We start from the raw sequence: 27,454 nt of genomic DNA, 5'->3' as shown, positions 1-27,454 counted from the left end.
ACTGGAGGGTGAGGTTGCCCTTCTCCTGTGCCACCCAGTGAGACACAGATATCGACCAACCTTCCCAGTTTGGTGTTGGAGCAAACTCTCCTTGCTTGGCTTTTTGCACCTCTTAAAGCCTGCACAGGACTGGCTGCATCTCATCGCACTGATACCTGAATCCAAGGGCTCCTGTCATAGTTGCTGGAGGTCCAGGCGTTCACAATTCCCCGGTTGTTGAGGCGAGCGAGCTCAGGACCCCAGCGCTGCAGGCCAAGGAAGCCGTAATGCACAGAAGAGGCTGCCAGCTGCGTGTTCGAAATGGCACCCGTCTCCATGCCAAGTAAGTTTGCACAACCTGGAGTAGGTGGCCAAGCAGATAGGGTGGGGTGAGGTGCGGTGGGGGGGAGAGAGAAGAAGAAAATGTTGTAAACATGAAGGGAGGCAACAGGGCAGAACGGACGAGAGAGAGAGAAAACAGGAGCAAGACAAATAACATCCTGCACCAGAGGTGGGGAACTTTCAGCCCATGAAAGAAACCCGGCATGCCAAGCCTCCCCATTTGGCCTGCCAGGCTGTTTGGGGGAAGCCACACCCACCTGACATCATACACAGCAGCAGGTGTTAGGCAGGTAAGGGTGGGCCTTCACAGGAGCAACTGGGCACTTAAAGTGAGCTCCCGATTGTTTCTCTGAAGCAGATGGGTGATGGGAGCACATCCTGCTCCAGAAGGGGGAAGCGGAAGTGGAAACCGCTTCTCCCTCCCAGCACTGCTCCTTGAACATCTGAAAACCAGTTTTCAGACGTTCAAAGAGTAGCATGGGGTTGTCTGCAAAAAAGCTTTCAAACAACCCCACTCTGTGCTTTGAAGCTCCAACAATCGGGGCTTCAAAGCGCAGCATCACCTGATGTCAGTGACCCCACTGTCTCTTGTTTGCCTGGATGGAGAACAGAGAAGGGATGTGTGTGAATATATGTGGAAACTAGCCTACTGTACAAAGGTAAAAATGGATATTTGTTGCTCCAGCCACTTTTGCCTCTGGCACCACTCAACACTGGAAGGTCCGCAAGAAGGAAATGTGGCCCTTGAGCTAAAACAGGTTTCTCACCTCTACTGTAAAACCCACATACACAGTTTGCACTATACAAGTAATAAATAAGTAAAACAGAGTACACAGAATTATCCTGTGAAAAGGGTGACAGCATCAGATTATTGACTACAAAGCTCAGGTTGGTCACAGTGGCACTTCAAAGTCTCAAGCACAGATCTTTCTTCCAAGTTCTACCACTGGAGATCTTGTCATGCAGGGGTGTGGAAACTTTTTCAGCCTGAGGGACACATTCCCCCATGGACATCCGGGGGCTGTATGCCAAGGCTGGGCAGGGCCAGATGCAAAAGTGGGTGGAGCAATGGATGAGAGCTTATCTTTGCATGGTAGGCCACATTCCAGCCACACAAAATTCAGAGGTTTCTACACCCTCCAACTGGGCAAGAAACAGGCATGATTGCAGTGCAAGGACACATTCTAGCTAGGCAAACACACTAGAGGAGGGTGCGGAGCAGGGACAGACAGAACTGTGGCATGGGAATGGGTTTCACCTAGGGAGTAACTTGAGGGCCGTACGGAGATGCTTGGAGGGCCGTATTCAGCCCACTGGCCTGAGGTCGTCTCCCCCCCCCCACTTTAATGCATTCAACTGGCAGTTGAGCCACCACTGGGTCATGGACGGATCTAAAGGTGGGTCACAACAGCAACAAATATATGGTTAAAAATTGTTAAGAAGTTGGTCCCCAAATGCATGTTTGAGACGCAGATGGGTTCTAGTAGAATAGTGCCAAATCTTCCCCGCCGCCCTTTGTAACACTGCCCTGCATTTCAGGGACTTTCTGCTAGGGGGACAAAAATCACTGAGCCTTTGGATGGGGCAATGCTTAGCAGCCTACATGTTTACTAGGTGGTAAGGGTGGCTCTCTTTCTCTCCGGCACTTTTTAAACGGTGAGCCCTAGCTTGGCTGAGAGATCAGCAACTGCTGTTTGAAAAGGGACCTGAGAGGAAGTGAGACGGGAACTTTGTTGTTATTATGTGTGTTCAAATCGATTACGACTTATGGCGAACCTATGAATCTGTCTTGGATATATCCATAGGGTTTTCCATGGTAAGAGGAATTCAGAGGTGGTTTACCATTGCCTTCCTCTAAGCCTACGGCACCTAGTGTTCCCTGGAGGTCTCCCATCCAAGTACTAACCAGGCCTGACCCTGCTTAGCTTCAGAGATCAGACGAGATCGGGCATGTTCAGGGTAGTATGGCTGTAGGCAAGAAGGGAATTACGCTATGCAATTATGGGATGTCGATCCTAGGGTTTGTGCTAACCAACTAGCTAGGCATCACACACACCCCTGAACACCCCCTAATCCCTGGTCCAAGGTCTAGAAAGGTTGCATGCTCCTGCTAATGAACAAGCCACCATTGTCTGATGCATGCAAAACATGTGCTCCACCACTGAATATAAATGCTGTCTTTTGCTGTTCCATAAGTAATTAAAATCAGAGCAGGGTTGAGCTCCTTGCTCTCCAACTCCACCTAACATTCTCTCCCCAAGTTGGACTAACCTAGCTTATTTGGAGCCAGCAAGCAGAAGGGATTGCCATCTCTAAACTGGCCCCTCTTAAGACAGTATGCCATGTCTAGTCTGGGAGATTCAAAATTTGAAGTTTTGTGTTACGCCTTTACAGATTTTTTTCCAGATTTCCATGAAATCATTTTATTCCATCCCATGGGTTGTATCCACTGCTAGTCCTACTCAGAGCAGCCCCACTAACTTGGGTCCATTAATTTCAATGGGTCTACAGAGGACTTAGTTGTCTACAACTCCATGTTATTTTAATATTTGTTAAAAGAGCAACATTTCCCCCCTTTTAAAAAGGAGGCATGTTGGGATCTGCCAGGGAAATTCGTTATTTTAAGTATGTTTATGTTGTTTATTTAGGTCTGAGTTAGTTTCGACTGATGTTGCCTTATGTCACTTTCATTCCACTCAACTTTTGTTTTGTGATGGTTGGATGACTATATACAAATAAACAAATCTAATATAATCTAGCTGCAAAGGATAGGCTGCTCCACATAGCCAGGGATTCTGGGGGTTTGAGAGACCCCTGATCTCCAACTACAAACCGTGGAATCGGGTGCAAGCCTCAGTTCACCTATGAGCAACTTCAAAGTATTGCTGTTGTCAAGCTGCTGTTTCCTGCTCCATTTTTCCAGCAAAGAATTAAACCGCCAAGATAAGGAAGGGGGGGGGAATCTTTGTAGCGCTATCTAGCATAACAATGAGTCTCACCACATTTTAGTGTCTAATTTGTTTATGCATGAAGAATGTCACCAAGAAGCTGAAACATGAAAAGAAGCGCAGAGGACATTTGAGGAGATTTAGATTCCCCATCACTTCATGTTAACTTAAGTCAAGCAGACAATTACATGGTAATTATCGATAATGTGTAAACATGGGTGGCGTTCACAGGAGCTGGGCAAGCACACACCAGCCTAAAAGAGAGAGTAAGGAATGTTAGCTAACACTCGGGAGGGTTTCTTGCAGGGATGGACAATCGGTACATTTTCGTTTTTCATTTGTTCAGTTTGCTTAATTTTTTGTTTAAGTGTCAAGGTTTTGGAAAAAATCATCATGAAATTGTGTGCCCATTTAACGTGCATTGCTCCCCGGAGACATTTTTTAATACTGTTACGGGATTTGCGGGATGAGATGGATGATTTCAATGAATCCCCTTGCCAGCCTCTGATTTGGGATCTGCAAATGAAAAAAACCTGCTCTATTGGTCAGACTAGCTCCGTTCATAAGTTAATGGATTCAGCCAAGTCTGTCAAGTGCCTTCATTAACATGTGTAAAGATTGGCCAAGAGGGCAATGCGGGCTAATTCTTTCAGTTGGCCAGCCAAACAACGTTTACAAACCTGCACATACTAGAAGAAAGTGGGTATAAAAATGAATATATGAATGAAAATGACATGCAAAACTGTATTATATGACAAGAAATGGCTTTCCAAAAATGTGTACATTAGTCAAAACAGCCTACAAAAACGTTTTTATTAGGAGAAATTTGCACTAAAATGCTGGGGAAATGTCATGAGATCTTTTTTTAAAAAGAAATCGTGAACTGCTGCAGAACTGTGGAGAACTGAATATAAGATTGGAAAAATGAGAAACTGAGAGAACTGAAATTGATATATCTTTCCATTCCTGGGAGTGAATCACCAGAGCGATAGGTTGGAACATCCCCCTAAGGGGCAAAGGGTTCCCAGCTACTGGAATGACTCTACCCACCTGCTCTCCAGAAGGGCTATAAAAAGCTTCTTTTTCCGACTAACTGGGCAATAATAGACTTTCCTGGCTCTTGACCAGTTCTCTGACTTAACCACTCTCTCCCTCCAGTAGTACTAGTAGTAGTAGTAGTAATAATAATAAATAATAATAATTCTCCCTTCCTCCCAAAAGGAGCCCATATTGTGGCCACTGGTGTAACCCTAGGCTCCCATGGCTGCCTGCGGCTGAGTTCTGACAAATCCCGATTCAATAAACTTTGCAACAATCTTAATATACCTCTGTCTAGTTTTTTTTTAAAAAAAGTAGATCCGAAAGGCCCGAAGTGTTCCAATCCGTGGTATATGCAATACTTAGTGAAATCTGAGAAATCAAACTGGGCTTGACTGAAGACTTCCAGTGATTGAGGGTGGGGCTTCAGGATGCTACATAGCAAGCTCTCCCCCAACTCCTCCCCAGTGACTAGCAAAAACTGAACAACTTCTGCAAAACAAGAGAAGGGAACCCTGCAACAAAATGTTGCAGCGTGGAATGTTCCTGTTTAGAGTGCTAGCGAGCCAGCAACACTTTCTTCCAGGATACTCCATTCCACCATCCCAGTTTTCCAGTCCCTGCCCCACAGAGGTTTCATATTCCTGGGCCACTGAGCATGCTCAGTCCTCATTGGGCTGTTTGGGGGCTCTCTCTTCAGTCTAGGTTTTTTCCCTAACTTTTTGGTGGGTACTTCCCCCATGTGCATATATAGTGCCATTTCGGCTGCATAAGAAACAACACTTGGAAGATCAGTTTACTATAGGCATACAGCAGGTTTGGGGAACAACTCCCATCATCCCTGGCCATTGGCCATGCTTGCTAGGGCTGATGGGAATTGTAGTTTGGCAACATCTGAAGGACCAAAGGTTCCCCAAACCTGGCATACAGGATTTTGCAACATTTCTCTATGTTAAGGTACCATACAAAAATTAGATGAACAGAATTTTAAGGGGGGGGTGCATATTTGACGTGCATACTCTTCAGTATAATTCCGAGTACAAGGTTCTGGTATAGTGGTGAGAAAGTCAGACCAAGACCAGGTCCAAATCCCCACTTACCTGTGAAGCCCACTGGGCTAGTTACTCTCTCCCTCAGCCTAACCTACCTCACAGGGCTGTTGTCAGGATACAATCTGGGGAGGCAGGAAAAACCATGAATATCGCCTTGTGCTTTTTGAAGGAAAGGCGGGATGTAAATGCAAGAAATAAACTTAAGTTAATCACCTGTATTATTTCTTGCATTTATATCCCACTTTTTCTCCAAGGAGCTCAAAGTGGCATACGTGGTTCTTTCATCTCCTCATTTTATCCCAACAACCACCCTGGGTTCCTACTGGCAGGAAGGGTGGGATATAAATTTAATAAATAAACACATTTAATAATAAATAAACCCTGTGAGGTAGGTTAGCTGAGAGGCCCAAGTGACTGGCACACGGTTACCCAGTGAGCTTCATGGCTGAGTGGGAATTGCAATCCTGGTCTCCCAGGTCCTAGTCCAACACTCAAACCACTCCACCACAGTGCTTTCTATAAGGTCCCCCAGGGCATGTGGCTCGCCACTTTTTTGTGAACAGAATATTTGGATAGATAAGGAATGACAAACGTGTGGCCTTCCAGATGATGCTGGGTGCTCCAACTCCCATCAGCCCCAGCCAGCATGGCCAATAGTCAGGGCTAATGGGAGTTGTAGTTCAACAACATCAAGAAGGCAATTGGCTGCCCACCTCTGTAGAGACGGTCTGATCTTGCAAGTCAATTCTTCACTTTGTCACCCTGCCTCCACACGCCCACCATCCCTGACCAGGAACTTACGGACACGGCAGGTCTTCCCCAGGTAGGGTGAAGTGCATTTGCAGGCATAGTCACCGTTCAGATTCAAGCAGGTCCCTCCATTCTTACATGGCCGTGAAGAGCATTCGTTCATGTCTGTGGCCAAAAGAAAAAAGAGCTGAGTTGCGCACCCCCCAAATCCAACCAAGTCAGGACCACCCTTGGACTAAAGAAATAATCATATGTATTGGCCATATCCTAAGACTGAAAATCTTGTAAATTCATCCTTGGCCAAACAGAAGATACGAAAGGCAAAGAATTTGCCATTACAATCTTTGGTGGTACTTTTTTTTGTTGCCAGAAGACAGAGAAATGGTAGTTTCTTTGTTGAATGGTTATTAGTTATTAAAGGGAGGGGCTTGTAGGTCATCTAGTCCATCCCCTTGATCAATGCAGGAAATGTCAGGCCTACAGCATCTCCAACAGTTGGCTATCTAGCCTCTGCTTGAGGACTTCCAGTGAGTGAGAGAGTACCACTTTGTTAACATAGTTTCCTGTATTCCTACACAGCTGCTTGTTGCACAATGCCTCACATGCTAAAGATTTCATCGTATCCACTAGGAACACAGAGGGAATCACAAGAGGTGGCTGTTGCCTTCAGACCCTGCTTGTGAGCTTCCTAGAGGCGCCTGGCAGTCCACTGCTAGAAACATGATACTGGGCTAGATGGACTCTTGGTTCCAAGCCAGCAAGACTGTTCTTCCGTTTCATTGTTATGTGCCTTCAAGTCGACTACGACTTATGGCGACCCTATGAATCAGTGACCTCCAAGAGCATCTGTCACGAACCACCCTGTTCAGATCTTGTAAGTTCAGGTCTGTGGCTTCCTTGATGGAATCAATCCATCTCTTGTTTGGCCTTCCTCTTTTTCTACTCCCTTCTGTTTTTCCCAGCATTATTGTCTTTTCTAGTGAATCATGTCTTCTCATGATGTGTCCAAAGTATGATAACCTCAGTTTCATAATTTCAGCTTCTAGTGACAGTTCTGGTTTAATTTGTTCTTAACACCCAATTAGAACAAATTAAACCAGAACTATCACTAGAAGCTAAAATGATGAAACTGAGGTTATCATACTTCCGAGGTTATCGTTCTTCCGTTTACAGCACCAAATTCCCAAAAACATTCTCTAGGCTCCTGCTGGGAGGAAGGACGGGATATAAATCAAATAACGAACAAAATCAATCAATAAAAGACATCTCACACTCACTGTTTTGGCAGTGTTTGCCTTCATACCCCGAAGGGCACACACAAATATATTCAGTGAAGACGTCGCCCCGGTTAGGAAGCTGCTGGCACTCACCACCATTCTGGCAGGGATTTGGGTAGCAGGGACCTGCAGAGAAGAGATACAGAAGAAGCAATCAATGTCAACATGGGGACAAGAGACTGTCATAGTCACCTGGTAGATCTGTAAGAGCAGGATGTAAATCCAACTGGTTCAGGAGAGAGATTAGCAAAGAAATCATGAGCAGCTGCTGACTTGCATTTAGTAACTGGTAAGTGAATCTTGTTTCCAAACAAATGAAATGTGCATGTCATGAACATGGCTTGAAGAGAAAACCAACCAAGTGCAAAATATATTCTGCAGTGCAATGCAGTAACAAAATATTGTAATATTAGTTAGCATGGCTGACATGCTTCACGTACACTATCTCTGGAATGATTACAGCAAGAGTGTAAAATAGGTTAAGTATTATCACAAAGCACTGAAGCAGAGAGATTTTGAGGCCACCTGGAAAGCTTATGCCAGGAGCCAAATCAGGCTGTACCTCTTCGGCATTTCCCTATCTGGGCTCCTCCAGGCAACCTAATTATTGAGCATCCATCCAAATTTGCTTACACAGATGTTATACGATGTCGGCTCTCTGTTGAGCAATTGTTCACATTTGTTTGTGAGGAGGTTATATGATAATAAACATTCACCCCAGTCTGCTCGCACAGAGGTTTCTTCCTGTTACTAATTTGCCTATACTTTTTAGTGCATTCCCATCTCACTTTCCTAAGTGAGAAGAGTCCTTTTTGGTGGATTTGTTGCACCGGAAAGCTTTAATCCACTTTAATTGCACAACTCACTTTGCACTTTGATTGTGCATGTACATTTCTTGCATGTCACTGAATCCCACCTGCAAAAAATCTGACAGTCTGGAGGTAACCTAAGAGGAAACTGATCCCACGTCTCTGAAGTCTACCAGAGCTGAAGTTCCAATGGAAGGTTTTTTTTTTTTCAATTTTCATAGAAAAACTGGGCATATACCACCACCGGAACAGCACAACCATTACAGATGGCATATTCTCTAATGTGGGGAATGTCTGGTGCTCTTTCTATTCTGTGTAGACCTAAAAGATGCAACACTGTTAAAATAATATTGCCAATGGTTCACATGCACTAAAAAAGGTCCAAATCACTCCTCTTAACAGCAAACTCAGATGGAGAACGCCGACAGCTGCAGAGCCAAAATAGGGTCACTAAGAAACAAGAGGGAGGTGACAGCATGCTCAAGGCGACCCCAAGACTTGCAGAAGAAGAAAAAAAGATTTTAACCAGGGAGAGGGGTAAACAGCCCGATGAGAATGGAGCATAGTCAGTAGCTACGGAATGCAGAGTGTCAGCTGGAAAAAGAAATCAGCAGAAAAACAGGGGGTGATGGAATGGAGCATTTTGGAAAAGGGCATGGCTAGCTGGCTTCCTGGACACTAGGAAGAGCTACACACTGCAATGTTTGGTTGCAGGTTCTACTTATATCCATTTCCCATGTGAAAGGCGAGTGCTTGATTAAATTTCAGGGCACTCGCTATGGTTTTTAACGAGCAAGATGTGGTATGAAACTGAAGCACAAACAAAAGAAAACATGGTTTGGCCAATTCACTCTCAAAATCATAGAACTTTAAGAGTTCAAAGGGACCTTGGAGGTCCCCCCACTGCTGTCACCAAATGCAAGAACCGTACAACTACAGTATCCCTGACAGATGCCCAGGCAGCCTTTGTTTAAGTATCTCCTGAGGCAGCCTGTTCCAATCCCGAATACCTCTTCCCATTGGCAAGTTTCTCCTACCATTTAGCTGAAATCTGCTTCTTTGTCATTTCCACCCATGACTTATTTATGTATTATTTTCATTCTAGCCCTGTCCTCTGAAACAACAGGAAGCCAGCTCCATCTTCTCTGTAACAGTCCTTCAGATATTTGAAGTCTCCCCTTAAGCTTCTTTTTCTCCAGTCTAAACAAGCCCAGCTCTTTCAAAAATTCCTCATAGGATCTGGTTTCCAGATGCACTCAAAAATATAGAAACAAAGATGCAGTCTTTGACACCTCTCCAGCTATTGGCTGTAAGAACCCTGGCTTTGATTTATTGAACCATTGGTTCAGCTACTGCGGTGCTATGGAATGTTTATGAACATTCCAGCAGCTTATTAATTTTAAAAGCTGCTAGGAAATGAAGTCTATGAGTGAGGCAGTCTGCTGTTGGTGAAAAAGGGAACAGGAAACGCTACCAAAATATCAGTCAGAAGATGCGTGTGTATGTGTGTGTGAGAGAGAGACAGAGAGAGAATATAGGAGGATTCAGACATTTATAGAAAGCATGAGGCCCTCACAGGTTATCCTTTCCTCTCCCCATATTTGGCATAGGTGAGAAGGTGCCTTCTGCTCTTCCACATAAAGGAGGGATCCTGATTAGCATGAGGAGTGTTTGCGTGCACACCCCTAATGTTACGTCTGTGTGCGCACAAGCGATAGGTGAGAATTTAGATTCAGTTCGCATTTCAAGCCGAATCTATCAAATTCAGACTTTCTGAAACAATAAGAGAACCAAAACACAGCCATTCTTCAAAATTCGCATGTTGAGATGCAGTTCGCCAACCAACATTTACAAAAATGAAAATATTGGAGGAAAGGGTGCATAACAATAAATATATGAGTAAAAAACATGCAAGAATGCATTACATTATGAGAAACAGCTTGCAAAAATGTGTACATTAGAAAACCTCCCTACAAAAATGTGTTTATTAGGAGACACTTGCAGTAAAATCCTGGAGAATTTTCATGAGGATGTTTTTTTTTTAAAAAAATTGCAAATTGCTGCAGAAATGTGGAGAACTGGATTGAAGTTTGGAAAAATGAGAAACTGAGAGAACCAAAACGAAGAGATCTTTCCATCCCTAGTTTGCGCACACACATGTACATTTAACATCAATGGTATGCGCGACTATGCATTAATATAAGAACTGAGCTTGCGCATGTATGAATCAGGGAGTGTCAACAGTCCCTGAAGGACTCTGCTACATACACAAAACCACAAGCACCGAACTGATATGGGCTTCCGCTTGTAATATTCTGTTGCCCAACTTATAAAGAGACTCTGTGCTCTGCTAACACTGCATTTACCTTTCTCAGTTTCATTGCAATCAATCCCAGTGAAGCCTTCTGGACAGATGCAGAAGAAAGGAGATTCAGTGATGCCAGTGAGGCACGTCCCTCCATTCTGACACTTGTTCACTACACAGAAGTCACCTGGAAAACCAAGGATGCAAAAGTCAGTGCAAAGTAACAACTGCCAAAGAAAGAGCCCCGGCCCACTTCTGAGCCGTAAGTACAGAAGGGGCCAGGATGATGATCTGCATTCCTGGGGAGGGCCCACAGCTCAGTGGTAGAGCATGTTCTTTTGGTTAGGAAACCTCAGGCCTGAGGACCAAATGTGGCCCTCCAGGCCTCTCTGTCCAGCTTTTAGGACTCTTCCTAGGCCACATCCCTCCCCTCCTCGAGTGCTTTGACCTGGTTGGAATGTGTCCTCGAACTGTGATCATGCCTCTTGCTTGTCTACATGGAGGCATGTGTGCAGGAAACTCTGGTTTTTGCCTACAGTACAAAGGTAAGCAAGTCATAGCCTTTGCTCCACCCACTTCTGCCTCTGGCCCCTCCCACCACTGCCGTGCAGCCCCCAGAAGGTGGCCCACAAGGAAAGGTGGCCCTTGGGCTGAAAAGGGTCCCCCCCACCGCCATCTCTGCCTCTAATCCTGGAGGCAGGAGAGTTGCCTGGTTGTCAACAAGGCTTGGGGCACATGCCCGTAACACAAAATTTGCATATGTTAATTTATACATAATTTCTATGTGTTTCTTTAAGGGTCTATAAAACACTTCCCAACAAATGTCTCCAGAGTGACATGCAACAAAAATCAGAAGATGGTGTAGAGTAGAGAACTACAACCTGTGAGGCTAGGGTACAAATCCCCACTCAGCCGTGAAGCTCGCTGGGGGACCTTGAGCCAGTCACCATCTATCAGTCTAACCTACCTCACAAGGTTGTTGTGAGGATAAAATGAGGAGAGGGAGGAGAACCATGTATGCCACCTTGAGCTCCTTGGAGGAGGAGTGTAGCCGCCCAGGGTCTCAAGGGGTTCTAGATCATTTACTTTTTTGGGAACAGGGTCCTAGGAGGGTCCCAGTGTCTCCCAGTATCCTGCAAGCAAATCAGCATGAAAGGAAGTGTTCTTCTAGAAGGCTTCCTTGTGCTTTCCTGCCAATTGGATCCAATCAGAAAGAAAGGTGGTGAATCAGCCACTGAGAGGACTCTTCTCAGTAGCTAACATGCATATTGGTTCCTAGGGATATCTGTTGTTGTGGGAGAAGGCGTTAACAAGGATCTCATTCTCAGCTCAGCAGCGAAAAGGGGCAGGGGGCACGGCTATGAGTAATATGAAGGGACCCTACACTTCTGAATTCGCCACTACACTACTGCCTTGGAGAAAAGGAAGGATATTTATGTAACAATAAATAAAAAATATAGTAAACATTCAGTATACCTAACAGCAGTGGATGCTGACATGGAGCATCGTCCCACCAAATTCTCATCCAGCCCACACCTGCCTGCTTGCTTGCTTGCTCACTTCCTTACAGCCAGTCCAGGGAGTGACCCTCCCTGCCAGCCTCCTCCTCCTCAGTCTCAGGGTTGCCCTTACAGGACTCAGCAAGGAGGAAGGTGGGGACAAAACCAGAATCAGTTGGCTGTGCCTGTCATTGGCTGCTGCTCTGCCAGACGCTTGCTTTGGTTCTACCTGCCACTGGCCTCCCTGCCTTCTGCCTCGCCAGTCTCAATGGGCGCCAGCCTCCACTGCAAAACAGTCTAAGAAACAGACCTTAAAAGCTTTAAAGTGCAGCTTCCCATTGAATAGTCAACAAAGAGTCAGTATATAGTCAATATGCAATGTAAAACGGCTGGCTGAACTCTTCAGAGAAAGCCCTCTTCAACAGATGCAAATTTAGGCCAACTTTCAGAGGGAAAAATCATCCTGTAAACAAAGGGGTTTTTTTGCAAAAGGGAAGGGAGAGAAGGGCCAGGAGATCCAAGGCCTGGAGCACAAGACCTGGGGCCCAGGCCCCTGATGCCACCCTCTAGCACCAGTAGAGCATAAACATTGTGGCTAGTGGCCATTAATAGCCCTATCTTCCATGAATGTGTCTAATCCCCTTTCAGCATAACTAAGCTTGTAGCTGCCACCACATCCTGTAGCAGGGAATTTCTTAGTTTAACTATGCGCTCTGTGAAGAAGTGCTTAAGAACATACGAAGAGCTCTGCTTGATCAGGCCAAAGTTCCATTCTAGTCCAGCATCCTGTCCTCACAGTGGCCAACCAGGATGCCTATGAAGAACCCGCAAGCAGGACCCAGTAGCACCCTCCCCCCACTTGCAGTGCCCAGCAATTAGCACTTAAAGGCAGGCTGCCTCTGGCAGTGGAGTCATTGATAGCCTTATCCTCCATGAACCTGTCTCATCTTCTTTTGAAACCATCCAAGCTGATAGCCATCACTACCCTCTTGCGGGTAAAGAATTGCGCAGTTTAAACTATGCGCCGTGTACGGAAGTACTTTCTATATGAAGAAGTACATAAGAACCTAAGAAGAGCCTGCTGGATCAGACCAATGACCATTATAGTCATAGAATCATAGAATCGTAGAGATGGAAGGGGCTTATAAGGCCATCAAGTCCAACCCCCGGCACAATGCAGGAATCCAAATCAAAGCATTCCCGACAGATGGCTGTCCAGCTGCCGCTTGAATGCCTCCAGTGTCGGAGAGCCCACTACTTCTCTAGATAATTGATTCCATTGTTGTGTAGTCCAGCATCCTGTGCTCACCGTGGCCAACCAGATGCCTGTGGGAAGCCGGCAAGCAGAACACTTTCTCCTCTTGCAGTTTCCAGCCACTGTTATTCTAAAGCATGCTGCCTCCAACTTTCCTTTTGCCCGTTCTGAATCTCCCACCATTGCTGTGAAGGAGCCGAGATGAGAGTCTCCAAAAATAACTCCAAGGCTCCCTGGTTATCTGGGCTAGGAACTTAATGCGCACTCTCCCACCATTGGCTTGCGACACACAGCTTTCATTAGCTTAAACTACTCTGCTGAGCATTATTGCCTGGAAGCCTTTTTATAGACATTGTCCCTGGGGTTAATCTCACTTCCTGACACTCCGCTCAACAAACGGGCCAAGCAGAAAAGCGGCTCGAAACAATGTTGAAGGGGTGCTCCGTCAGCTCCTACAGCCAACCTTGAGGGGTAAAAGCAACAGAGCTTGGGCACCAGATCAGATCACTGCCTGTGTTGCAGCCTTGGCTGGTTCTGGATGACCTCACCCTCTGTCAATGCGCTGCCAACAGTTACAGCCAGGGAGGAGGAGACAGCCATTGGAATCAGAAGTTCCGCTTCCGATCTGACTCCGTCCCAAAGGAGCAGGAGTATTTAGCTGCCTTCCATGTCCCTCTGCCCTCTCTGTGGGACATTTGGTGGCAACTAAGGACCAGGGTCCCACAGAGTGTGACGACCAAGTTATTGTAAAATAATAATAAAAATAATAACGGTAAGTGTCTTCTAAGAAAAAAGATGGTTGAACAGAAACGCACTGCAATCATGTATGGGTGCCACAGTCATGCAAAAGCATAAGAAAAAATACAGACTGTACTGACTCCAGAATTAAAGTGTCTGAAAACCCATTTTTTTCCCACCTCCAGTGAACCCAAGTTTTAATTTAACAACAAAACAAAAACATGTTTCTAGCCCTTAAGGCTGCAAAAATTATATTTGATTCTATTGTGCTGGGGCAATGCCTATTGAAGTGTAAACAGCCTGAAGCAGAGCCAGCTTCAGAACTTGGCATCCTTGGGCCAATGTCAGGGCCCCAGCACCCTAGGTCCATCTAGCTCAGAATTGTCTACTCTGACTGGCAGTGGGTCTCCGGGGTTTCGGGCAGGGTTTTCTCGCAGCCCTCCCTGGAGGTGCCAGGGATTAAACTCTACCACTGAATGCTCTACCACTGAACTGTGGCCCTACCCCATGTCTGATCATTGTGAACGAGGAAGGTGATGTTTTGCCACCTTCTTCATGGAACGGATCTCCAGGCTTCGAGTAGGGAAACCAACATCTGAAGATTCCTACACAGGTTTCTTTCTGTGCAGCTTTTAAAGGTATTAAGCTTCTGTCAATTAAACAAATAACTTGAGTGTTGTTAAGGACTCCCTTGAGACCAGGGTGCTCTCTCACTCACTCAAGGCAGAAAACTGGTTGAGTAGGGAGGAATCCATGACCCCCGAGACTGGCAACCCCCATCAGCCAGCATGGCCAATGGTCAGGGATATGGGAGTTCTAGGCCAGGAACACCTGGCAGGGGACACAAGGTTCACCATCCCTCCACAGAGGGAAGCTACAATCAATTTGTTGTGGCAAAGTTTGATGGAGTTTCTGAATAGTCACAGAAGAAGTGAACTAAAGGTTGTTGAGGGTGGGGTTCAGCCAGAGGGGCCTCTTGTAAAGTCAACCTGAAGCATCAGCTTGGTGATATCTGGACTGAACCCCATTTATTAGCAATTGCTTTTGCTGTAAATGATAACAGGGATTATCCTGCATACGTTTGGGGTTTGCAAAGATCAGGGGTTGCCACCTTTTTTAGGCCCATGGGCGCATTTGGATTTTTGAGTGTTCCATAGGCACCATGACCTCTAGTCACTTTGTGCCCCCTCCCCCAGGAGAGCCCCACGCAAAAGACAGGAAGTACCTGCACACACACACTTCACTTTCCCAATGGACCTTTGTAAAAGTCAAATCCAGAAGAATGAATCCAAGCACATGGAACTGAAAAGGGGATGGGGGGGGGGAGTCACACTTTCAACTTTCTCCAGCTCTATGGTATTTTTTTAACGGAGAAAAAGGTAACCAGCTTCATGAGCAAGGGAGCAATGAGGGGGAGGGGGGCTCAAAGGCTTTGTGAGCAGTTGGCAAAGGTGGCATAGTTCCCACAGGTGCTGCTGGCAATCCCTGGGCAGACATCATGTGCTTTTCATCTGGGCCTCTTGCGTTTCATTTTTTTTCCACCCCGCTTTTCACATTCTCCCACTCGCCCCCAATCCATGCATATAACATCCAGCAGAGGATATTACTTCATGCACCTGATGACGTAGGCCAATGTGGGGAACCTTTGGCCCTTTAGATGTTGGTGAACTACAACTCCCACCGTCCCTGGCCAGTGACCATATTGGCTGGGGCTGATGGGAGTTGTAGTTCACCATCATCTGGCGGGCCAAAGGTTCCCCACTTCTGATGTAGGCTCTAGTCAAGAAATGGGGAACCAGTGGCCCTGGACTACAGCCCACATCATCCCTTATCACTAGCATTGCTGGCTGGGACTAGTGGGAGCTTGGGTCCAATGACATCTGTGTCAGCCTTCACCGGCCTGCTTTGGACTACAATTCCCATCAGCCCCAGCCAACATCACCAGTGGCCAGGGATGATGGGGGTTATAGTTCAAAACACTTGGAGGACACCAAGTAGGAGGAAGGCTGCTCTGCAGAGGGTGGCAGGTCTAGTCTCTGAACAATTATGCTTAAATTGGGAAGGACCATGGGTCAGTGGTAATGCACATGCTCCGCAGGAATGAGAGAAAGGGCTGTAGCTCAGTGGCAAAGGACTTTGCACGTAGAAAGTCCCACGGTCAATTTCCAGCATGTTCAGGTAGGGCTGGGGAAACACTGCTGTCTTGAGAGAGGCTGCCAAACATTAGCCAATCCTGAGCTAGGCAGGCCAGTCACCTGACTTGGTGTAAGGTGGTTTCCTGTGTCCCTACAGTCTCTGGTTCAAGCCAAAGCAACTCAAGTTAGAAAGAACACATCGCAGGCAACGAGTCATAGGAGTCAAGTCAGAAATCCTGGAGTACTGCTGCCAGTCAGAGCATGCATTATTATTGATGTCATTTATTAATGGCATTTCTATGCTGCCCAAAAACCAAAGTTCTCTGGGCAGCAGCATACATGCAAATGGTTAAAATACTATATAAAGTAGAGTAGACTGGGCTAGATGGGCAAGCAGCCTGATCTGGTATGAGGAAGTGTCCTATGCTACTTGTCTATTCCTCTTTAGGGTGCCAAAAGCCTTCTTGTGTATCTGCTTTAAACAGTCCAAACATGACTATCCCTACAGAATAAAAAGGCTCCAAGCAGTTACACCCATGGGTGCTTCTTCATTCTTGTCCTCCCCCACTCCTCGCTTTAGGTCAATAATGTTTGTGACCTTTGGTATTTACAGATTAAAACAGAAGCTCATTTCATTTGGCTCTGATAAACAAACCAGAAAACAATAAAAAAGGAACATATCCTTGTGGCAAGGATTAAAAAAACCCTATTGTCTGCTTGGAGAGGGAAGGATTGCCTAATGATTAAAACAAAGCTGTGTGCCTGCGTCGGGACTGCTGGGACAGGACCAATTCCCAATTATCACTTAACTCACTGTCAGGAGGAGCAAGGAAATTAGATGAGCAACACAATCATATCCCCAAACCGGAGAACAATGTGTCTCTTTCCAAGAACCAGAAATGCATGAAAAACTCAGGATTTATTGCAGGGAGGGGGGGAATACCAAGTTTCTAGTCCTCATGAATGCGCAGAAAATTCTTTCCATGTGCTCACCATGCATAGGATTTTAATAGGACCTCCCACATCCAGGCTTATGGCTGCTTACATTCAAAGAGTGAACGACATGTTCTGGAGCTAGAGTCCACCTCCTAAGTGGTCCCAATTCCTATCACCTCCCCCTCTCTCTAGACACCCCCCTAATGTTTCATGCCCCCCCTCCCAGAAAAACCAAAATCATTCCTGGAAACAGTTTTGATTCATTAGTAGGAGCAGCATTTTACCTGCTCTCTCCCTAAAGGCTTGGTAGAAGGAATAAGAAATTGCTTTGCTGGAGAGCCACCGATAAAAGGTGAGGAGGTTAAATCCAAGAGCCCACCCCGTGATGGCTGGTGCCCAGTGGTGGCTTATGGGGCAGAAGACAGGGAGACTAAGGGTAGGTGGAGCCAGAGCCAACGACAGGCAGAAACAACTAATTCTCATTGCATCCACGTCCTCCTCCCTGCTGAGTTCTACAAGGGGCAACACTGAGACTAAGAAGCCAACAGACAGTGTCACCCCCAGGACTGGCTGCAACTGAGAAGCTGACTGGGGGCTGCATGAAGACAGACTGAAGTTGGAGAGGCAGTGTCCCAGTAGCCCAAATGGACAAGCCTCCACTGCTGATGCCAACAGCAAATTATCAGAAGCTGTTCATGAATTCACCCCCATATTGGTGTCTTTGGGATTGACAATGTATGTGGGGGGGGACATTTATCACCAGTCGGGGGCTGGAACTAGCCTAAAAGCCATCAGTTGCTGAACAAGTTAGTTTTTTAAAAAGGGGGGGTCAATAGAGTGCAGTTTCCAACAACAGCAGAATCCACTGGAGTTTTCATTCATGCAGAATTCAGCCTGATCTCTGCCAGCTACATCTCTTCATACACACACCCCACGCTGAGTTTCATTTTTCTCCAACAAACACTCCGCAATGCTGACTCTGCCCTAAAGTGTTACAAGAGTTTAGGCAGACAATGCTCAGGCAATAGGGTCAGGCCTGTACACATCACCACTCTGCAGGAGGCACTGAAACTCTCTCCGCCCCCCCACCCCCACCCTTACCATCAACCAGGAAAAAAGGTATGTTGTGCCTCTTCAGCAGTTCCCCTAGGAACCAGGTAAAACCCTAGCAGGAAAAGTCCCTGGCTTTGACCACACAGGGGAACCTTGCCAAGCGTTGGAAGAGAGTTTGGAAGGAGCGTCCGCCTTCATTCTCTCACTAAAATATATTTTTATTCTGTTTTTTCTTCAAGGTCAGCATATATGATTTCTTCCCAGGCACGCTAATTTTGTCCCTCACAACCACCCTCTTAGGTAGGTTAGGCTAAGAGATAATGAGTGGCCTACAGTCAGCTAGGAGCTTCATGGCTGAGTGGGGATTCAAACCCAGGTCTTCCTGATGCAAGTCCAACAACGTGCCTCCACTAGAACAAGGGTGGAGAGAATTCAGGCTTGCAGAATCTGTGGTGTTTTTTGTTTTCTTACTAGAACCACAAGCTTCCCCAATTAGAGCCTGGCAGAAAAGCAATACACACAGAATGAAGGAATTCTAAGCCCAGGAATTTGACGGACCTCGCAGTCCTTCCACACACAAAAATGACTCCTGTTTATACCAAGCTGTCTTTATTGCGCCAGTATTAATTTAGGATAATTTTGTTGCTACTAGATGATGCTAACCCTGCTTTCCGGCCTAACAACAACTTAGCCAGCTTGGGGCACTTCCTTGGGAGGGCTCTGGCTGGCGTTTGGGACATGAATAAAAGGAGGTGCCACTGTGAACCCTTTCCTGGCAGCAGTGATGACAGCAAATGTCAGAGGCTGTAACATCTGAGCTGGGGTGACAGACTATTTTCTTATACTTTTCTCTTGGAATATTTATCATGCTTGTCATTAATCAATATGTTTTAATCGATAGTTTGTTTTACGATTATGTTAAGTTTTATAATGTTCCTGTAATCATATTGAGTTATTTGTTGGACTCTTGTGTGTCAAAATGATTTAGTATTTGATTAAGAACATAAGAACGTAAGAAGAGCCTGCTGGATCAGGCCAGTGGCCCATCTAGTCCAGCATCCTGTTCTCACAGTGGCCAACCAGGGGCCTGGGGGAAGCCCGCAAGCAGGACCCGAGTGCAAGAACACTCTCCCCTCCTGAGGCTTCCAGCAACTGGTTTTCAGAAGCATGCTGCCTCTGACTAGGGTGGCAGAGCACAGCCATCATGGCTAGTAGCCATTGATAGCCCCGTCCTCCATGAATTTGTCTGATCTTCTTTTAAAGCCATCCAAGCTGGTGGCCATCACAACCTGTTCTCAATGATAGAGCTCGGCCATGAAAAATACAAAAATGGGAGCTCATCTGAGCATCCACAGAGTGCTTTTCAACAAAGAGTAACTGCAGCCTGGAGGTGCATATCTGGGTAAAACTTCCAGGTGATTTTTCTAGGCAGGATTGTGTCTGGTTGAAAGGTCACAGCTCAGTAGTAGAGCATCTGCCTTGGATATAGAAGGTCCCTGGTTCAACCATCAACATTTCCAGGCAGGGAGCGTCCCCTGTCTGAAGGCTAGGAGAGCCGCTGCCAGTCAGTGTCAACAGTGCTGAGCTAGATGGGGCAAGGCTCTGACTGAGCATAAAGGCAGCTTCCTATGAACCTAAACTCCTTTTAGAAATTAGCCACTGCAGTCATCCAATGCTTTCATGCTCACACAAGCCTATTGACATCTACTGTGCCCCTTACCCACAGCATCCAGGTGAACCCTTTGGGGATTTATTAGAAAATTCCTAAAACACCCACCCACACCCCTAAGCCCTGGAAATAGGATGGTCTAAAAACAACATCACATCCATAACACCACATCCGTAGGACCAGCGTATAAGAAAATAGATTATTTTACCCCAAAACAATGCCCCTGAACCCTTAAGCTGCCCTGGGCTCCTACTGGGAGGAAGAGTGGGATATAAATCTAATAAATAAATAAGTAATGAAAGAAAGAAAGACCACTTGTGCTCTCTTTTCACTTAAATTTCCACAGAAACGCCCCCCATCCCAATTAGGTATACGCACCACATTTTCTGACATTCTAAAATATTCGTCTGATGATCCCTATATCAAGTCCTGGGCCCATTCAAGGTACAGAGAGGGGGCACAACCCCCCCTTACCAACTGTACCCCCCCCTTAGCTAGTGTCTGTACAATGATACAGAGGGAGGATATGAATTGGCTAAAACTGGGGGATTGAGCAGATAGTGGATTTCATTAACACCCTCCTCACACACACATATTTCTCTCCATAATTTCTATAAACCTCTTAACCAGGCCTTCCTCTGATAAATGAGGCCTCAGCAAAAAGGCTTCGTCCCTAACGCACAGGGCCCTTAGAAATATAAAAATAAAGTCAGACCTCAGTGCTGGTCTTGGGCCAAAGCAATCATTAAGAGCAGGACCTCTTGAGCACAACGGTGTCCCCTAAATCACTACGGCTGCAATCCAATACATGTGACCCACTCCCAGCTAAGTGTGTATTGGATTGCAGCCATCCAATACACACTTACCTGGGAGTAAGTCCCATTGAACCCAATGAAGCTTACTTCTGAGTAGGCAGGTACTGGATCGCAGACTTCGTCAGTACGGCCAATCCGACTCCGCCCCGCGCATGAACACACACGGCTTGCTCTGTTAGCTTTCAAAACAGGCATTTCGCGATTTTATCCCGCGTGTGCGCGTTTGGAACGCTCAGAATATTTCCGGCCGGATGGGGGGGGGGGAGAAGGTAATCCATTCGAGAGCTTCACTTATAAACCGAGCTCAACCCCAGCAGTTACCCTTTAACAAGGAAGCCTCCTGCGCGCAGCTTCCCAAGGTCCCACCCTACACAACCCAACCCACCGATGCCCCCTCTCCTCCAGCGTCACTCGCTGCGGAGCAGCCTGCAGCCGGCAATAAAGGGAGCGAGAGGGGGGATATATTCTGGGTTGCCGACTTACTGCTCACAGCGACCAGCAGGCAGAAGGCGAGCAAAGGGCCCAGCACGAGCTGCGAGGAACCTGACCCCTTCATGGTGATCCCTTCGGCGCCGGGCTGGACTCAGCTCGGCAAGTTCTTCCAGCCTGTTTGTGTTTTGCTCTTTGCAGGGATTAAGCGAGTCGGCGAATGACTCAGTCGGTGCAGCCTGAGCGAGCCCGCCCCCTCTTTCCCTCCAGGCTGAGCCTGCCAATTACGCCCGGTCGCCACGTGCTCCGGCTGCCGAAGCAACATAGCTAAGTACACAACACTGCAGTTTGGCCTTCTTGGGCGTAAAGAGATAAAGGGGGTTGGGGGGCAGGGGTGTAGTCGTCCAGGGTCTCAAGGGGTCTTGGACCCCATACCTTTTTGGGATCAGGGTCCCTATGTCTCCAGCATCCTATGAGCCAATCAGCATGAAAGGGGAAGGTATTAGTCACTGAGAAGCGTCTGATCCCTTAACACCCTCCTGTTGATTGGAGCCAATCAGAGTGAATGGAGGTGAGTCAGCCCCTGAGAAGACTCTTTTTAGTAGCTAACAATCTCCCCTTTCATGCTGATTGGCTCATAGGGACATCTGTTGTTGTTGTGGAAGAAGGCATTAATAAGGATCTTATTCTCAACCCAGCAGCAAAAAAAGAGAGGGAGGGGTGTCACTGTGACTATCATGAAGGGACCCTTCACTTCTGAATTTGCCACTACACTACTGCTGGGGGTACATAGATACCCACGTTTGGCAAACGAAGGTCACATTCACACCATACTTTGAAATCACTCTTGTACCTCTTTGACAGTCATGGCTTCCCCCAAAGAGTCCTCATGGGAACTGTAGTTTATTATGGGTGTTGGGCATTGTAGCTCTGTGAGGGGACTCTCAGCACCCTTAACAAACTACAGCTCCCAGGATTTGGGAGGGGGTGTTAGAGTGGTATAAGAGTGATTTAACTTGCATGATCAATCACTTTACCCCATATGTGCCCAGCCTACTTGGGGTGCAGAACTGCCACAGGTGCCACATAATACACATTCCGCACTTCTAAGAAATAGCTCTTTTAGCGTAGTAACGCTTGCACTTTGGAACTCCCTGCCAATTGACACCAGGCAGGTGCCTTCGCTGTTTTCCTTTTTGGTGCCTGTTTAAAACATTTCTATTTAGGTATATCTATCCAGGCATGTAGATGTCTTTTGATCTCATATCCATACATTTACAGCACACTTAAACCACTTTAACAGGCATGGCTCACACACACACAAAATCCTGGGAATTGTAGTTGTTAAGGGTGCTGGGAATTGTAGCTCTGTGAGGGGTCTGCTAACAACTCTCAGCATCCTTATAGCAATTCCCAGGATTCTTTGGGGAAAACCATGACTGTTAAAGTGGTATACTAGTGCTTTAAATATATGGTGTGGATGTGACCTATATCTGCCTCAAGGATTGGAGGCTTCATGCTTCTAAATACCAGTTGCCAAGTAACAATAGCAGGAGAGAGCTGTTGCCAGAGGCTTCCCAAAGGCATCAAGGAGACACAACACAAAGAGAGGAGTGTGGTGGAAAGAGATAGGGAAGAGGGCTTCCAGAGTGTTGTTTTTTCGCAGGTGGGATTCAGCTGCATACTGGCAAATTCAGGTTGCACAATTAGATTCAGCCACATACCAGTAAACTCAGGTTGCACAAATCTGAAGTTTTTGTGCAACAAACCTGTTTACATACACAGGCACACAAACTGGACTTTTTGCAGCAAGGAAAGTGACAGGGAAATGCACAGGCTAACAATCGCTTGATGCAACATTGCATAACCTCTCTGCAAATAACTGAGAATGAAACGCTCAATAAATAGCTGGTGTTGTCTAACCTCCATGCAAACTTTGTGCAAACAAATCGGGATTCATGCTGAAATGAATGGGTCATCTGGACGTGACCAGAGAGAAAAAGGAGTGGCAGAAAGAAAGAAATGGGATGGCCACACCCACTTTGGGGCCTGCCTTGCACACCTGTCAATCTATTCCCCCCAAGAAATGCTGCCCTCAATAGAAAGAAAAAAAAGTTGTCCATGGTGGACTAGAAACTTGGCTCCCTTTTTCAGTTTTGTCAGGGGACCTATCATAATTGTAGAGTTGACACATCATCACAAACTCTTTTAGAAATTAAGTTAGAAAAGCTTGCCAACATCTGGAAAAGTCCCCGGGAACTGGTGGTTTGCATTGCATGCAGCTCTTAAGCCAGCCTTTTTTGCCCTTTGCTCATTTATGGCTCAGGGACTTTCATTCTGCTTTCTTTCACAAGGGAATTTCCATACCTGTGACCCACTTCTCTTAAAGCAGTATTCCAGGCACCCTTTAAAAACCAAATTAAAATTGGCACACTTTACTCTCACATTCCCAAAAAAGTTATTTCTAGCTTGTTCTGCAATAGTGGCCACCCCCAAAGATAGATGGACAGATAGATTTATTTATTTATTTATTATATCCCGCCCTTCCAGTGGGAGCCCAGGGCGGCAAACAAAAACACTAAAAACACTTTAAAACATCATAAAAACAGACCTTAAAATACATTAAAACAAAACAACGTTAAAAACATTGTTTTAAAAAGCTTTAAAAACATCTTTAAAAAAGGGTTAAAAACAAAAAAAAAATAAAAAAGCAATTCTAACACAGATGCAGACTGTGAACAACCTTCTCTGTTTCTGTGTGAATCACTATTCTGGGACGGCTTTTGGACTGGGACCAGTCATGCGGAGATACGACAGTCACGCCCCTCTAGTTAATTCTGCTGCATGTTTGCACCGGAAGTGTTCAAATGCTCTTATCTAGAGGTGGAGGATCTTTGTCAGCCTGATGGCCACATTCCCTTCTGAACAACCTTCTGGGGACCACATGTAATGGGAAGTGGGGCCCGAGGCAAAAGTGATTACAGCAATTAATAGATTTACCTGTGTGCCGTAGGCTACAGCCCTCTCTATTCTCCTCCATCCAAGCAAGAGTCCTTATCCCAATTCAAGGACAGGCAAAGAGACTCAGGAGGGTGCAAGCTAGGACTGCTGAGGGGAGTGTGTATGTGGCCGGAAAAGAGTCCCAAGGGCCAGAGAGAAAGACCTGGTGGGCCGCATTTGAGCTTCTTCACCCCTGCTCTTATTACTACTATTGCAGAGACAGGACTCAAATCACCCACCTACCCTACAAAGGCTGATTGGCAGGAAGTCAGGCCAGTGTAGTGACTGATGCGGAGGTCTGGCAGACAGGACTTTAAGCACATAAGAACAGCCCTGCTGGATCAGGCCAGTAGCCCATCAAGGCCAGCATCCTCTTCACACAGAGGCCAAGCAGATGCTCAAGGGAAGCTTACAAGCGGGACCTGAGCACAACAGCACTCTTCCTCTCCTGCATTTTCCACCACCTGGTATTCAGAAGCATCCTGTCTCCCACAGCAGAGGTGGAACATAACCATCAGGGTTAGCAGCTGCTGACAAATCCTTCATGAATTCGTCTAAACTTCTTTTAAAGCCATAGAGTGATCTGGGCCTCTGAAGAAATGCTATTTTCTCACAGCACGCTGATGTGCCCCAGCCCATAGTTTGCACCCCTTAACCCCTGGCTGGCATTTGAGTATCAAGAGCCTATGCAATGGCACTATGCCACACAACACAGAGATTGTCATTTCATGCATCGCAGCTGCTGTTGAAGCATCATTGTGAACACGTGACAACTTAGAGGATGCCAACTGTTTTAGCCCGTAGGCACATTCGGATTTTTGAGCAGGTGCTGCGGGCGCCACTCCCTCTGGACATTTGGGAACATAAAAAGCTGCTTTACACTGATCAGACCACTGCTCCATCTAGCTCCATACTGTCTACCCTGACTGGCAGCAGCTCTCCAGGATTTCAGAATCCTTCCTAGCCCTACCTGGAGATGCCAGAGACTGAACAGGGACATTCTGCCTGCAAAGAAGATGCTCTGCCACTGAGCTATGGCCCTTCCCCACTTCTCTCCCTCCCCCTCTCCGCACCCCCTGGATCATGTACCTCCGAATACCAAACGCCAAGGTCAAATAGCAGAAGATCATCATCAAGCTCAAGCTTTCTGAGGGCATCTATCTGGTCACCAGGCTCAAGTCTCCCAGTCAATTAATCATACAAATAAAAGGCTAATAAACCCATCAGTTTCATTTCCTGTTACCTTCTCATATATTCCGGGATTTGCTGGGGACCTGATATACGCTGCCCTATCAGCCAGCTTCTTGGAGCATGAGATGAAGGCCCAAAGAATGGCTTCTGTTTGCCATGATAAATAGAGATAAGGACAGAGATTCCTTTCCCACTATCCACTTTAGCTTCTGACTCCATGACATCAGCTAATGTTGCAAGACTTATTCTTGAACACCTCAATATCAAACCCACCCCCAAAATGGAGGTTAAGAGATAAAATCAAGGACTAACCAGAGCTCACAATAGAATACATATTTTGCGTAGGAAGGCCACTATCACTTCTGTTTGTTTGCTTTGCCTTTGTTATCTTACATTGTTTTGATGATTGACTTATTGTATATATTGTGCTTTTATTGTATCTTTTTTTGTTTATTTTTTAAGGAATGAAAAAATAAAATTGCCCAATGCAACATATACCATCCAAATTAAGAATATATAAATTACACTTAAAGTGGTGAAAATAATGTATACGGGTGTTTGTTCTCCTATTTTTTGATTCTATACCACAATAAAGACTGACCAGTTCTCCACAGATTTATTTGCCTGACAATTAGAATAAGTTAGCTTCAACAATATGATAGTATTCCATATTCTATTAAACCAATCTAAGATCGCAGGTGGATTAGGGAGTTTCCCATTCCTAGCAATTTCAGTCATTGCTGTTATTAAAAGAGTCACAACCATCTCCAGATCCTTATATATTACTATTCTGTATGTAATACTATTGCATCTTTCTTTTTAATTCTATGATGTTCACTGTTGAAGGATTCTTTGAGCCAAAAAGTGGTATATAAAATCTTAATGCATTACACATTGCAATGTTCATTGACGTTTATAATTAGATTCAGTCTGCTTTTCCTTCCAGTTGATAAGAGGAAACAGTGATTCATGTTGTGTAGGGATGAGGGAGAAATTCAGTTCAGTTCACCTTGAAAGGTGAATCTACCTGATTTGTTTTCCAAAATAATATACAAACCTAAATGCAGCCATCCTTCAAAATTTGCTCTTCTCCAAATGTTGCAGTGCAGTTCTCCAGTCAAGAAATGTGTACAAAAATTCCTATATGGGGGTAAAGTGTGCATAAAAATGTATATATTGGTGGAAACATACAAAAATGAATAATAGGGGAAATTGCTTTACAAACATGGGTATATTAGCGAAACCTGTATACAAACATGTATATTAGGAGAAATTTACATTAAAATGCTGATGGAACTTTCATGAGGACGTTAAGTCACACTGATGCAAAAACGTGGAGAACTGAACTGAAGTCTGGAATAATTAGAAACTGAAATAGACAGATTTGTCCAGCCCTGTTTGTGTGTCATATTCCCTCTTTATATTTCACCAAATCAGCCTCTGCAAATTTCATGTTCGGCTTTTGAGCAGCCATTGCAAATCTAGCTGCTTGCCCTTCCCAAATTTATCTTGATTAGACCGTAGAAATTCCATTTTATCTTATCATGGACACTGGACATAGCCCTAACCTGACTATTATTTATAAGTGTTACATCTTTGCCTTTCTTACAAGGAGCTCAAGGCAGATTACATAGTTCACCCCACCCATTTGAACTTCACAACAACCATGTGAGGTAGGCTAGGCTGAGAAATAGGACCCACAGTCACCAAGCTTCATGGCTGAGCGGGAATTTGAATCTGAGTCTTCCCAGTTCCAGTCCAACACTGTAACCCTACACATGCAGCATTTCTACATTACACATTACCTGCCTCCAATCAATAATCTGTACCTTTCTATTAGCTGAAGCAACCAATGCAAGCACTCTATGTGAGTAAGCAAAGACAATAAGTACCCAAAGGGCTGTCACACAGGTCACATCCACACCATACATTTAAAGCGCATGACTTCCCTCAAAGAAACTGTGGTTTACCATCACAGAACTACAATTTCCAGCACCCTTAACAAACTAGAGTTCCCAGGATTCTTTGAGTGAAGCCATGTGCTTGAAATGTATGGTGTGGGTGTGGCCATGGAAGAGGTTCTCTGCTGCCCCAGAGGGCAGGACTTGATTGAATGGGCTTAGGTTATGAAAAGGCAGGATTTTTTTGGTTGAATATCCAGAGAAACCTCTTGATGATAACAGCAGCTTGTCTATGGGACCAATTACCTATAGAGGTGATGGGATCTCCTTTAG

At 45.7% G+C, this 27,454-nt stretch overlaps 1 protein-coding gene and 1 non-coding gene across 3 annotated transcripts in view; both read right to left on the bottom strand.

Annotated features, from left to right (window-relative positions):
• MFGE8 (milk fat globule EGF and factor V/VIII domain containing) overlaps positions 1-21,282 on the bottom strand; it is a 40,345-nt gene extending 19,063 nt beyond the window's left edge. The window contains exons 1-5 of one of the 2 annotated variants that reach the window (XM_061595286.1): positions 21,084-21,282; positions 10,562-10,687; positions 7,387-7,512; positions 6,161-6,274; positions 156-337 (exon numbers count right to left, since the gene is read on the bottom strand). In XM_061595286.1, the coding sequence (XP_061451270.1) occupies positions 156-337; positions 6,161-6,274; positions 7,387-7,512; positions 10,562-10,687; positions 21,084-21,156 (621 nt within the window). In that variant the 5' untranslated portion in view covers positions 21,157-21,282. The remainder of the gene's footprint in view (positions 1-155; positions 338-6,160; positions 6,275-7,386; positions 7,513-10,561; positions 10,688-21,083) is intronic. The other variant, XM_061595287.1, reaches the window with a different exon arrangement.
• On the bottom strand, positions 2,179-2,297 carry LOC133370119 (5S ribosomal RNA). The gene has a single exon (XR_009759071.1). It is a non-coding gene; the product is annotated as a 5S ribosomal RNA (ribosomal RNA).
• Positions 21,283-27,454: the final 6,172 nt, after the last annotated feature.

Source organism: Rhineura floridana, chromosome 14, assembly GCF_030035675.1.
Source record: "Rhineura floridana isolate rRhiFlo1 chromosome 14, rRhiFlo1.hap2, whole genome shotgun sequence".
NCBI classification, from domain to species: Eukaryota; Metazoa; Chordata; class Lepidosauria; order Squamata; family Rhineuridae; genus Rhineura; species Rhineura floridana.
The sequence above is the reverse complement of the archived record's forward strand: the minus strand, read 5'-3'. Positions and strand labels throughout refer to the sequence as shown.